The sequence below is a fragment of the Melanerpes formicivorus genome, unplaced genomic scaffold (assembly GCF_026170545.1).
Source record: "Melanerpes formicivorus ecotype bairdi unplaced genomic scaffold, bMelFor1.0.p_v2 SCAF_5, whole genome shotgun sequence".
Taxonomy (NCBI): domain Eukaryota; kingdom Metazoa; phylum Chordata; class Aves; order Piciformes; family Picidae; genus Melanerpes; species Melanerpes formicivorus.
Genome location: NW_027142357.1, coordinates 16,114,763 through 16,128,582, shown reverse-complemented (window position 1 = coordinate 16,128,582; position 13,820 = coordinate 16,114,763). Strand labels below are relative to the sequence as shown.

Below are 13,820 nucleotides of genomic sequence, written 5' to 3'. Positions count from 1 at the left end.
CTAAGAAACCACAAAACAGGTGTATAGCATACAGTAGGTGGAATAGCACAGATGGCTTTTACATCTCTCTTCAGCATCCTGTTTCGCTTTAATTAAAAGAAGTTGTTCCATGGCTTTTCAGTGTCACTAAACTGATTAATTATCATGCGTTATACTAAAACAAAGTTCAAGACATGTTTGCTTCAGCTTCTACTGCTGCTAATAGGCATAAAGAGAGAATGGAGAAAATAACAGCAAAAGTTTCAAGCAAGATACTGGGTTTGTATGGTCTGCCATGGGAAGGATCATGTTTTGATTAAACTTGACAAGATTGATTTTTTTCCTATTCATGGGCAAGCTTCAGTTTAACTAGTTGTACAAATTCCATATATTTTTCAGTTCTGAGGAGGGCAAAATGACTTAAAGTTTTCAGTAGGAATGCACAAGAACAGTTTATTTAATGAAACTTTGCATCTGACAAAAAGTGATGTTCCAAGTCCAAATACATTCAGCCTTGGTCTTCTTTGTGTGCTAGAATTCATTGCTCACTTTTTTTTTCCCTCTACACATAAGCCACCATACTTCAGATAATAAACAACTAAAGGTAAATCATCAACATAGTATTAAGTACTTACCTTAAACATTAAACTCCTCTTTGTAATGCTAATTTTCTAGGCTCTAATTAGACTTCTGTGTTAATAGCTGCCAGTGGAAAATAAACACTCTTAGTTGAGCATAAAGAAGAGTATTTCCTAAGTGAGTGTGTATGATCAGTATCTTCTGCAGACTGTTTCTTGGCTAAGACTAAAGAGTGATGTCTGTTAACATTTGGCATGTATTCTCTATAAGCTAACACAGCCTGTAAGAAAACATCTGCCTTATTTTAAGTGTCAGTGGGTCACAAAATTACTAAACTACCCTCACCATGATTGCAGTTTAACTGTTGAGCAGGGCTGAGTCAAGAGCAGCCAATGCCTGGATTGCCCACCTGCTTTTTTCTGGCAGTGGCTTTAGTAAAAACAGCTTCAGTCACTAAATTGCTTTTAGTTCAATTCTTAATACATGCTTTCATTTGCTGTATATTCTGTGCATATAAATAAGGGTGCCTACAGAAACTGGATATGAAAATATTTATTGTTAGGGCTTTTAGGGCTACTAGGCTTGGCTTGCTATTTAAAGAATGGCCAGAGCTGCCATTGCCACTGAAAGGAAGAGAGCTCTGAGATAGGAACATACAGCTGTTTGCTCTTTTGACAGACAACCTCAACCACATAAGACAGCTCTAGGCAAATACTGATGCAAGATACTGAAAATGGAGGTTGTTCCCCAGAACAAAACAAGTAAATAAAGGTTACAGCAGCCACATATTCTGACATTCCTATGGTGAGAGTAATCAATATTCAAATACTGTACCACATTCAACTACCATTTAGTGAAGAATACATCTATAAAAACACAATTCCTATAGAAATACATGTACCTAGGAGGTAGCATGGAATTAAAACACTGTTTTCATCATACAAAGCTTAAAAAAATACTTTACTAACATCACAGAGTTTGTGCAGACATACTGAGATCACCACTCTGGTTTTGCTTTTTTCAATGGAAACTGAGAAAAATTTCGCAGGCCTGAGATCCTGCACAAACAGATATTCTTTGACAAGGAGCAGGATGCAGATGTCATGTTTCTACTGACCACAGGTAACAACAAAAAAAATACCTGGCCTCACTGAAGTACACATTCAGCTGATACTTCAGTCCTCAGCCTCTTCAGAGGTAGATTCATAGCACTTTTAGACACATAGAGAACAATACAAATCTGCTATCAAGACCATAGTTCCTATTCAGCTGTTAACGTCCTGTGAGTTGAAGCAAGCTACAGCGAACGCTGGGTGAACGGAAGAAGTGGATGGCCAGCAGGTGGCAGTGATGATTCAGGAGCTGGTCTCCGGCAGGTCCTCAAGCAGCGAAACGGAACAATCTGTAATCTGCTGCTGTAACTACACAGTAACCAGTGCTTTGTTCCTCGTAGCTACCTGTTCACTGACAAGACCTTACCAACATTAAAATTATTTATTCCTATGCTAAACAGAAATAACATACAGGACCTTGTAACACAAGGAGTTCTGTTTTGAAAAGTCCGAGAAAGCACTCGGAACTGCAATTTCAGGGATCATGTGCAAGTAACCAAAGGCTAAGCACTTCTAGGGAATGGTAGGAGGTATTTGCCAGTAGTTTACTACTTTAGCCACAGGTACACTTTCACTCGTTTCAGGGTGGTCTCATTTTTCTTTTTTTAAACTGCAGCAGTGGGGAATTTGTGCCTCTTTCCCCCATCTTCTCTTTGTCAGCTTCACAGATGAAGCAGGACGATTCTGTTACCGGCAGACAAATCCCACCCTTCTGCGAGAATAACCTTCCAATACGATAGTTGGCATAAGTCAGCTTTTATGCTCTTCTCTCACATTCTCCTACTGACAATTGCTTTTGTACAGGCTTGCTGTTTTCCCCACACAAGTCATCTCCAGTACTTCAAAGGTGAGGGTGTAATTACTAGGTCTAGACATCTTCAGAAAGGCAGTGAGATTTTACAATTCATCTTGCATTTACATGTACAGCTGGTTCTGTCATCCTGAGTATTGACTGCAATACACTTTTCACTACCAAAGCTCTATTCTTTCTCCTCAGGACTCCTCACACCACAGGCCCTTGCATACCTGGCACATGTCTTCTGCTTGCAGAACTTGTTTACTTGACGTAGCTGTAAACAACGAGGAGTCAAAGGACAACATGCTACAGCTGCAAGAACTAAAGACTAGTTAGGCAGCCTTCAGACTGTCCTTAGAAAAAGCCTTCAGATCAGGATCTGAGATCTTCTGTCAGCTAATTCTGGTAACACAAGTTCACCTACAGATACCTACAAGCAAGGCCTCCGACAGAGAAGCTGTTGAGATACAATGAAAGCAACTTCACAAATGACACAGACCAGCTGGAAAGAATCTCATATCTAAGGAGAAAAGACAAGCCAGCAGTATCCTCAGGTGGTAGAGAAGGCCAACAGCATCCATCCTGGCTTGTATCAGGAATACTGTGACAAGTAGGACCAGGGAAGTGATATCCCCCATACTCAGCACTGGTAAGGCCCCACCTTGAGTACCACAATTTTGGGGCCCTCATGGCAAGGCTGCAAGGGTGACAGAATACTGGAACAGGCTGCTCAGAGAGGTTGTGGAGTCTTCTTGAAAACCCACCTGGACACATTCCTGTATTACCACTCTAGGTGATCCTGCTCTGGCAGGGAGTTGGACTAGATCTTTTGAGGTCTTTTCTTAGATACTATAAGATTATGTGACCTGGAGAACTGCCCAGAGGTCCTATCCATTAGAAGAGATGAGCTGCAAGATATAGAGACACAACATGCATGCTTACACTGTACACAAAGCTGGCAACCTCCAATAGTGCAATATCTACAGAGCAAGCAGAGGGCTTAGCCTCTAATCAAGAAAGTGGGATGCTCTACGACATTGAATTAAGTCAAGTATGATTTAGTCACTTTATTTGTATCTATATACATTACATTTTGATTCTCCAAGTAGTCAGGGCATCAAATGCTATTCTCAAATAGTTTAGTACATCAATTTTACAAAATACAGCCAACCCAAGGTAAATTAGAAATACACATTTTATGATACATTAAGTGCTTTGAATAATTATTAGTCTGTCCACCTGCTAGTGAGCAATTGATTTGGTTTTGGTCATTCTCACAGAGGAGTCCTCTACACTGGTAACTCCCCTGAGCCCAGTAGAGTTACTTAATCAGCAAGTACCTCATGTGCTTTTGAGAGACAAAAAATGCATCCCCAGGCTACTACAAGGCATTCTGCTGTCTACATGATGACTCAAAGCAAGTCATCGCTTCTGACTGAGACAAGATTTAGACATCTGTCACAAGGCCTCAGATCAAAACACCAGAAGAGATGGTGTAGCTGTGAAGAAATGCTGTCTTTGTTTGCAACTGGGATTTGCTGATGCACACATATACCAAGCCTGTGTTATAAAGAAACAAAATACTCTAATCAAAGGCCTCATGTCATACCTAGGCTGTTCCCCAGAGAGATCCTTAGGCATGCTGCAGGGACACAGAACTAACAGCCCCACAAGGAGCTATCTCAAAAATTTCTTCTGCATAAAGTATCACTTTTCTTTCAAGAAAGTCAGCTTTGCAGCAAGTGAAATACCAGGACAAGTCTTCTGAACAGGGAGTATATATTAGATCTGTTCCACTGCTGGGATTTGAACTAGGAGTGCTCACAGCTTTATGTCACATAGCATCCAAAGATGTCCCAGTTCAGGTTGATACTTCAGCTACTGGGTTACCGTGAGTAGCAGTTTTCTATTTACTCCAGGACTAGGCTATCACCCACCAGAGTTAGCTGTTGATGCTAACTCAAGATCACTCCTGCAACTTTCTCCAACTGCTATAACTTCAGCCCCAGACAATCACAATTCGCACATTTGGACTCCGAGTTCACAGGCTGCAAAACAGCTGGCCAGCAGCAGTGTAGAGCAACCACACATCACTGGAATAAGGGTTACTGGTGACCAGGCACAGACAGCACATCCCAGCTCCAGGTCAGACTAGTGTAGATGCCATGACATTGCTCACATCACACACGCCATCAACCAATCCACATACTGACAAAAGGTGAAAGATAACAAAGAGCTACTATTGGGTCACCTTAGCTAGTCAGGCAAGTCAAGATTCAGGAGGGGAAAGAGGAAGAATACATGTAAACTTTAACTGAGACCAGAACAGATTCAGGCTGCATGGCATGCCTTTTCACATTGATGAGCCAAGACTGCAGACAGATGACACAAGTGAGAGTAGCATTGATCTGATGGACCATTGGTTCCTCACTAAACAAAGCCACACACACCACTAGTCACTCTAGGAGTGCATTTCCACACAAAGGGCAAGATGAGTCCCAGAGGTAATCAGCTGTACCTGGTGCACTGTGTTGAACCAAAAAGGATTCTGGGTCAGAGGAAGCAAGAAGTACCATGTCATCTTTCCACAGCACACATCACTGCAGCCTTCAACACACCACCCCAGAAACAATGATTACATTGTACAGAGGAAGTGAGAACACTTTATTTCTGCTGCTTCAAGGTCAGCATCTTTGCTCATCCTCCAGAAGGGCTTTGCAATAGAGTGGGGAAGACCTCTTCCAACACAAACAACTGTTGCCTCCTGGCAGCCCAGACCTGAATTACACTGGTTGTTTTTGGAGGCAACAATTCAATTCTGACTGCTGCCCAGCTGTCATTTCTGAACAAAGCCATCTGCTGTAGAAGAAAATACTGAATACAGGAGCAGTAAACAAAATACACATTTCAATCCAAAGTTACAGTGTAGATGGCATTACCAGGCAACTGGTCAGACTGAGCTAGTAGTCACAAAGAGCTATAACGTCCCAGACTCCATGTTTGTTTGAAGTCCCCCCATCAAAGACTGATGAAGAACATTATTCATGCCTCTCAAACTCATAAAACCCCCTGTTACTTACTGGCCTATATTATACTGATGCTAAAAAGTGAACTCATCACCCACAAAACCAGATAAAAATCAATTAAAATGGAAAGAAGTGCTACTTTTTGCCATAACAGAGGTTGACAGGTCGGCACATCTTACCCATCATTCAAGACACTTGTTAGTTCAGGGTTTTCCTTTTACAGAAAATGACAACTACATTCATCTCAAGGGTGGGGGAAAAATAAATAATAAGTAATACTGCTGAAGATTTTTTTCCCCCATTGAAACTGTACAATGTGGCGAGATCTGGATGCTCACTCTCAGCACATCATGAATGTAAGAAAAAAAATCTGTCCTGGCAAAGTTCCACCATGAGGCAAATGCATTGTTTGAAAGTCCTGGGGAATTAAAATGGATTTGATCAGTCAGGAATGATGGCTTCACTAACGAGAAGTTTGTCACCATAAGGCAGTATGCTTCGTTTTGTCCAGCAACTTAGTGCCTTCTGCTAAGGACAGGGCTTCATAATTTTAATTACTCAAGTTTTGTTAAATTAAAGGCCATATTTTTCAGTGACCTGTTTCCAGGATTTGGGCAACATTCAGCTCAAAGAGTCGCTCAGGATTAAAGTGATATGTTTTGGGTTTCGCAGTATGCTGATGACTGACAACCCATTTTTATGGGATTCAGGTAAGTGAAATTACAACAGATAAAGACAGAGTTGTACTGCAGTAAGGTAACTTTATGGCATGATAGTGGTGGAGCTGCCTTTTAAAAAAATACCCCAAAAAAACTAAAAAACAAAGTTTGCAAAACCCAGGAAAAACTAAAGCTACAGAGCAAAAGCAGAACATTCATGGATCCTAAGCAGATCCGCTACAGACCTCTGCAACAGCAGAACTCAGGAATTAACTTCATTCTTCTCTCCCATCTGCACCCGCATGGGCGGGGGGTAATTTCACATTTGCAGTATACACCCACTATAGAAACATGAGCTGCTCATATTCAGCACCACTTAGGCAGTTCTAGACTTTGAGATCATGTTCTTCTATACCATCATGAACTAGATAGTATCTGTTCCAGTGCTCTTACATGGAGATAGTGTCACTTTCCCTACTGACAGAAGATGTCTCTTACCAATGCTGTTCAGTAGAACCCTAACAGCTTAGATCCTCAAAGAAGCTGGTTAGCTTATCAGCCTCCAGGAGAGGACTAAAGTGCAACAAGCAGATTTCACACCTCACAACATCAACACATGGCCAGTGTAGACACGGAACTGCAATCGTCGTTCTTACTGCTGGACAGACTGCAAGAAGGAAGCAGCCTAAAATGTCATTGTGCTTTCCCAATATGGGTTTTAGCTTAGCAGTTCAGGCCCAGTCCTGTCCAATGGTCTGGCACCATCAGGAAATACTTGTCCATAGCTTCACAAAACCTGGTCCGGTACAGTTCTGGCGAGACCACAGTTGGCATCTTACCTAACATGTGAGAGACAAGAGCAGTTAGAAACAGCTATGGCGTATACTGCAGTACAGAGACATTACATGAGATTACAAGACCAGACAGCATCATCATGAAGACATACTGTACACAGAATGGTCTTGGAACCAGCAAGCATCATCAGCTGCCTCCTGTTTCTGTTTGTTTGTGGATTTTTGTTTCAGTGGTTGGGGTGTTGATTTTCAGGGGGGCTTGTTTTTGTTTTGCGTTGGGGTTTTTTTGTTGGTTTTGGTGGGGTGTTTTTGGTTGTTTTTTGTTTAAAGTAAGTTTTTTAGAACATTTAAGAGATAGGAGATCAAGGTCTGAACCCCTAATATTCAACTGAGATACCTGAAGTTGGAGAAACCATCTAGGCTTTTAACATTAGCCCTGATCAAATACACTTCTCTTCCTATTCTCCCATTTACAGGTCTGAGTTTCTCCCATGAAGAAATCCACTCTATAGGTACACTCTCAACTTCTCCAGACACTGAAGTAGCAATACACTGTGTTGCCCTTCCCTTCTCCTTCCAGTCCTCCTCCTAACACATGGCCAACACCAGGCAAAAAGGTACACTACTGGCTTCCCTAAAGGGAACTCCTCAAAATATAGGAAGCAGTTAATCATTTGATAAGAGTTCCTCCACACTAACATCTCAGAGTACATCTGATTTTCTGGACTGACAAAACATCTTCTGAAGCCAAACATCAAGGTTTTTTGCTGTTATCTCTATATGGATGACTAAGTTCATATGCGAGTAGCTGGTAACTCAGAAACCATAGAAGCCAAGCCTCGTCAGCCAGTGACTCACCTTGTCCTCCTAAGATGCCAGTTGATTTCACCACCATTTCAAGCTTTTTGTCCCAAGTAAAAGTGCGAATATAGTCTGGTGCAATTAAAACAAAAATGCAAATTACAAAACACCCACACAAGCATATCTGCTATAACTCAAATAACAACATCTAAAACAGCTCTTCCCCCTTAAAAAGGGCAAGAAGCAGTAGGCTTCCATAGCCAGAAAACTTCAGCAGTTTCCCTACCAATTGCCTCATATTCCAAAATATCCATTATCTTTGGGTAGGGTGAACATATCTCAACAGCCCAGGAAGATCACAATCAGCTCTTATTGCATCTACAAAAACAGACTGTTCAAGCATGCCTGTGGATTACTCTTTCTGATAAAGCCTGAAAGACATTTCAAAAACACTTCTAGTTGATAAATGAAGACCCAGCTAGAGAACTTCAAGTTGTTAGTATTTTCTAGTTTTTTAGGCTCTTGAGAATCTGTTCCCTCTGTATGTGTGTCATTTTGCTGTCCTATCAAGAGTCTTACAAGACTAAAGAGTACATTTTATATGTTGCTTAAAGCTAACAGTCCCTTTACTGTGGTGAGATCAGCTGTTCATGATCTGAAGGAGCCTGTTTAACACAAGTATCTTCAAGAGAGAACAAGCCTGCTCTACCAGGCTATCACAATGTTCTCTAAATAATACCCTGAGAATTTACAAAGTACTCAAGCTAAACTTGCAGCAGTGGCAGAACTAAAACTATTAGCTTGGCCCAAGTTCGAGTCTGATGTCAGTATCTCTATCTCAGTGTGACACCGAAAATAAGTTAGGTCTGTGACATTTAACTTCATTCTTCAATTCCTCTCAATACTGTTTTTCCTTAGATCCAGCTCATCCCCTGACCCCTAAACTAATATTTAACTGGCTATGTAAACATTAATGATCTGAACTTCAAAGATTAAGTCACATAATAGCACACAAATAACCTTCCCTACTTGAGTTGGAGTCAAAGTGTATGTTAAACACCAATTTGACTGCTTTTTCACTATCTGGGGCCTCCTGCCTATATACCTAGTAATGCATGAACTTGTGTTTGCAAGAGCTGGAGAGATGACTTCTTGCCTTCATTTTGAGTATCAGTGAGAGCTGAGGGTAGTATTCCATCAGGGAGAAGACAAACCTTACATCTCTGTGGTGGAAGAACAGTTCTAAGAGTACTATAAACATGTAAACTAGAAAAAAGCAGTTTCACCAGCTGAAAGCAAGAAAACGCAAAAGACAACCTACCAATGATCCCAACGACCAGCTCATTGCTGGTGTCATCGCGACCCACCAGCAGGGAATAGTCGATGATGAGGTGACTGGAGAGGAACTGGGAATCACTGTGTATGGAAGCTCTCAGTACAGCCTTGCAATGAGAACGTATGTACAAAGGATTGTCCCGGACCATCTTCAGAAGGTTCTCATCCAGCAGGACTACATCACAACTTTCTTTGCCTGTATCTGTTTTAACATTTCTGTTCCGGAGGGAGCCCTTCAGATCAAAAACCTGTAATAGGAGAATAGCACTGCTTTGTTCCACTGTTCTGTGAAGTTAAAGACTTCACCATACCTAGCTGCAGTGTTTGAGAAGGTAACACAGTGGGGAAGGTCTCTCCATCTCCACAGGAGTAAGGCAGTTGAAAAAAATTCTTGTAATATAAAAATTAAAGCTTCCCAAGTGGAGAATAGTATGCAAGCCCACATGAACATTCTTACACTTCAATTCACAAATTTTAGGCAGGTTATTTCATTAATATTTAGTCTAATGTAAGGGACAAAGGGTGTCCCTATTTTTATATTGTATGGGTAAATTTAATTTCCATCCAGCTTCTACAAAATTGAAGGTATTGAACAGGGCACATGGGTCTTGCATGAAGCAGTATTTAACACCCATTGGCAAGGCAAGAGACAGATGATCATTAGGTTGCCCAGGATCTCTGGAGGTCTCCAGCCCAATGTCCTGCTTGAAGGAGATCCTGGTAGCGAAGGTTAGCCAAATCTTGACTGGTCAGGGCTTGAACAAATTAAAGGACAGAGTCCAGCCTCTTTAGGTCTCTCTCCTAGTGCCTGACCATCCTCAGAAGTTAAAAAGAGACAAACAAAAAGAAGAGAAAACACAACAATGTCCTTTACATCTATCTAGAATTCCTTCAGTTCACTTCCTCAAGGATCCTTTGTTTGAAATCAGGCACTAGGAGGGAAGGAGGAAGGAATTAATACTATCTAGTTTTAGAGATAATATCTGTTGAAGAGAATTTTCCCTCATTTGTTTCCATTGCCTTCACTTGACTGCTTCAAAGTTCAGTTTTTCTTTACGAAGAACAAGACTGAATCCAAAAATCTTGTCTCACACAAAGCGGTTCAGGGAAAGAACAGCAGGTTCAAAACGTTATTAATTTGCCCCCTACTACACAGTAGCTGATCTTCATCCAAGAGGTCCTCCTTCTAAACACATTGGTCTGCAATTCCAGGTAGTTCTCAAAGCCTTCTAAAAATGTTCCTAATTAGGCTGGCAGTGTTTTCTCTCAGACACCAGAGATACAGGAATAAAAATGACCTCCAAAATCTGAAGACTGAACTACAGCTATCTGAACTAGCCAATACAGCTATCAAGTTAGCAAAGATCACATACCAACAGGCATGAGCCGTCATCTTTGAGCAGTGCTAGCTATAGGCAGCACATGCAAAGTTAGAAGATACCTAGACATCCACTGGTAATTCTGCTCTTGCTCCCAGTCAGAACTGCACTGCATGGGTAGAGGATGTTTGGTTCTTACCTGAGCCATTTTCCTGCCATAGAACAGGTTTTCCATGACGAGCAGATCCAGCTTCTTTTCAGTGTTGTTTTGAGAGTTCTTGTATCCAATTCGATATACCCCAAGGATTTTGGCCAGAGCTGTGGGCTTCTAATGAAGAGAAGATATGGGGTAAGACCTATGTGTACACAGCTTGCCTATGTGCATAGGCAATCAGGAACTGAACAGATGGCATCATTGTTATGTTTGACCACACATTATAGCTTAGAAGCTTTAGAAGATTTCCCACTATTCATCTTAAAAACATGTTACTAGTACAACTCATACCATCTGACACTTTCTTATACTTAAGGAAAAGGGGTTAATGGAAACTCTTACTAGTCTGTAAAACAGAACACTATCTCGAAGCCTTTTTTTTCTCTTTTTTTTTTTTCCCTTTTTTTTTTAAATACCTTCTGCTGAACTGCATTGATGATGTAAGTGAAGTAGTGTGGAGCAAAATCAAGGAATGACTGGACTTCCAGACGAGGCATCTGCTTCAAGATGAATCTGTCATCTGTTTTAACATTACACAGGGACAACAAGATTACGTAGAGTAAGTGATGCATCCTTTGCAAGTTCTTTAGGACCATACAGATAATGTGGCTTGAAAATAAATTGAAGTACTACAATTCCCTTAAATCCTTAGCTACAGAAACTTCTATCTAGAAACTTTTTTAGTTCATATATTCTGAAATTCAGCCTTTCTGGATTTCACCCTTCTAGCAAAGCAGAGAGAAGAGACTGACCAATTTAGACTTCTCTCTGCTATACGAGCTTCTTATACAGACAAGGGAAACAGCTTACAGACCTTTGCATTCACGGCTTTTGAGTAGGGGCTTATAATCAGCCACAGTTAAAGCAATTAGTCCTATAAATCAACTATAGCATGTGGAATTATTGACTCTGTCTTTAAGAACCAGTTTTCTTTGAATTACACTCACTTCTTTATTTTCTGAAGCCTGCCTAAGAGAGTACAAGCCCTCTGCTCAACTGGCTGCCCGAAAAAACTACAGAAAAACAGAACTACATTTCGTTCTCCTGCACGTACAAAGAGAAAAATCATCTGATACTTAAAATCCCAGAATAATCCACTTAACTTTCCACTCTGAGTGGCCACTTGACAGTCAACAGTCCTCTGGCTAGAGGCAACCAGGGATTTAAAGACACACTAACCACCACAATGCTCAAATAGCATGCTCTAATTATGAGGGGAGAAGAAACTGCATTTACCTTCAGTCACATAGAACGCAGCCCCAGACTTGCCACCTCGTGCCTGCCAGGGCATGGAGTGGGAGAGAGATCTGATGAAGTCCTCTTCACTGCTCCCCAGTATCACTTCCCGCATCTTGTGAAACTCGCCAGCATAATAAATCCGGCAGTAGAACTTGGCATTTGCATCTGAGAACTCTGCAAAAGAACATCTTCCTTAGTAACACAGCGACATACTCACCCATGATGACACTTAGATTTTACTGACGCCTAGAAGAACATCATTATTCTAAACATCACTCCTTCAAGCTTATTGTACTTTGAGAATTTAAACCCTGAGATGTAAATGGAAAACTTCGAGGAAAGTCAACCCTTACTTGCAGTACGTACCATGGGAAAGCATCCAAACAAGATGTCATTTAAAAAACAGGTCTGTGTGTTATTTTTGCAACAAAAAGAGTGGTTGCAGTAAGTAAAAACTGCAGTGCTCTGCTCTTGATTATAGTGGGCAGGATTGAAAAACAAAAAATTGTTAAAGATTTCACATTACATTTGCACAAAGAAAGGAGCTTGTCAGCTAATAATTCAAGTTATTATTTACAGCTACTCACGTAGTTCCACGTGGGGATTCACCATCTGCCTCTTCTGTCCATCTCCTCCATCTATGTCATCTTATGGAATAAAGAGACCATTCAGTCAATGTTGTTCATTATTACCACTGAGTAACCCATGTAAGATGCTACTTGTAAACTCACATTACAAGGAAAGTTTGTGTTTGCTTTGGTTTTATTCCAAGCATACAGAGAGAACTATCCAAGAGAAAGTTAGAGACACAGCTATAACTTTTATGGTATAATATGTAACCTAAAAGGACACTGCTGCTCATGGGACACATAAGTACAAGCTCTCACTTCTTTCATGAAACAATGAAAGTTACATAGCAATTACAGAAGAGAGACTGTGCTGCTGCCAATTCAAAGGCATTCAAACCCACATTGCTCAATGCCCTATAGTTACAAGGGTTTGAAACACCCTGTTTCCATTCTCATAAAGCAAAGCAATGTCTTTAGGAGAAACCTACACTGGATGCTCAAATAATTTTTGATGCAGGTTGAGTAATCTTGAACTGCTGAAAAAACATGAGCAGGAGTGCATTCTGGGCCTTATGAATGAGATTTGGGAGAAGTAACAGTCCAAGACAGAAGACAGACTCACTAGTCCCATACCTTGAGGCTCTGCTCCTTGATTTTCTGTTCCCTCTTTTCCCATCTGTCCAACCTGGTAATAAGCACTGTCAGCACCACGCAAGGTTTCTTTCTTCTGGGAAGACAGGTCTGGGCTCTTCCCTCCCGTGCCACGGAAGAAAGACAAAACGCCAGATGGTTTCTTTGCTATGGTGAGAAGGAAAAGTTGGCCTTGGCATTTTCACAGGCAGTTTAATAAAAGCATGACTCACATGAGCAGCCTCCATTCATTTTTCTAACTGGAGGAATGATGTCACTCAACCATAATTCATTTGCAACCAAGGTCCATCAGGTTATCTCATTTAGTGTCATGATTAGCATCTGGAATGCTGAATCTTGATGACATAAATCATGTGTGAGCATTTTTAACATACTAAGAACCTCACTTTTCCATTTTGAGATATCTGAATTGCCATCTTTATACAGAAGGCAGTGCTAAAAGAGGTCAGAATATATGACACACATCATGCCCCACTGCACAGGCTAGACTCAAGGGCAACTCAAAGACCACTACATTCTAATATATTAAATCAAGGAGTGATAGTCTGATCTTGTAATAATCAGAGAAAGGCATCAAGGTCATCAGCTTCCAGAAAAATCAAACAAACACCACCAGCACCTCTTCAAGTCAACTCTAAAACTAGTCACAGCTTCAACTCAGAACGCATTTAATTTGTTCTAACAACTTCCATAAAAGCTAGAATGCAGGTTAAGGGGACTCAAGTCCCAGCTGGGATTAGCATCATA

The 13,820-nt window shown here is 40.9% G+C and overlaps 1 protein-coding gene across 7 annotated transcripts in view; it reads right to left on the bottom strand.

The window, feature by feature from the left end:
* Window positions 1-2,264: 2,264 nt before the first annotated feature.
* PIKFYVE (phosphoinositide kinase, FYVE-type zinc finger containing) overlaps window positions 2,265-13,820 on the bottom strand; it is a 66,621-nt gene continuing 55,065 nt past the window's right edge. For all 7 annotated transcript variants that reach the window (XM_068138414.1, XM_068138417.1, XM_068138412.1 and 4 more), the window contains 8 exons: window positions 13,056-13,220; window positions 12,441-12,500; window positions 11,851-12,027; window positions 11,031-11,134; window positions 10,600-10,728; window positions 9,068-9,329; window positions 7,804-7,878; window positions 2,265-6,990 (listed from right to left, as the gene is read on the bottom strand). In XM_068138414.1, coding sequence (XP_067994515.1) covers window positions 6,875-6,990; window positions 7,804-7,878; window positions 9,068-9,329; window positions 10,600-10,728; window positions 11,031-11,134; window positions 11,851-12,027; window positions 12,441-12,500; window positions 13,056-13,220 — 1,088 coding nt within the window. In that variant the 3' untranslated portion in view covers window positions 2,265-6,874. The remainder of the gene's footprint in view (window positions 6,991-7,803; window positions 7,879-9,067; window positions 9,330-10,599; window positions 10,729-11,030; window positions 11,135-11,850; window positions 12,028-12,440; window positions 12,501-13,055; window positions 13,221-13,820) is intronic.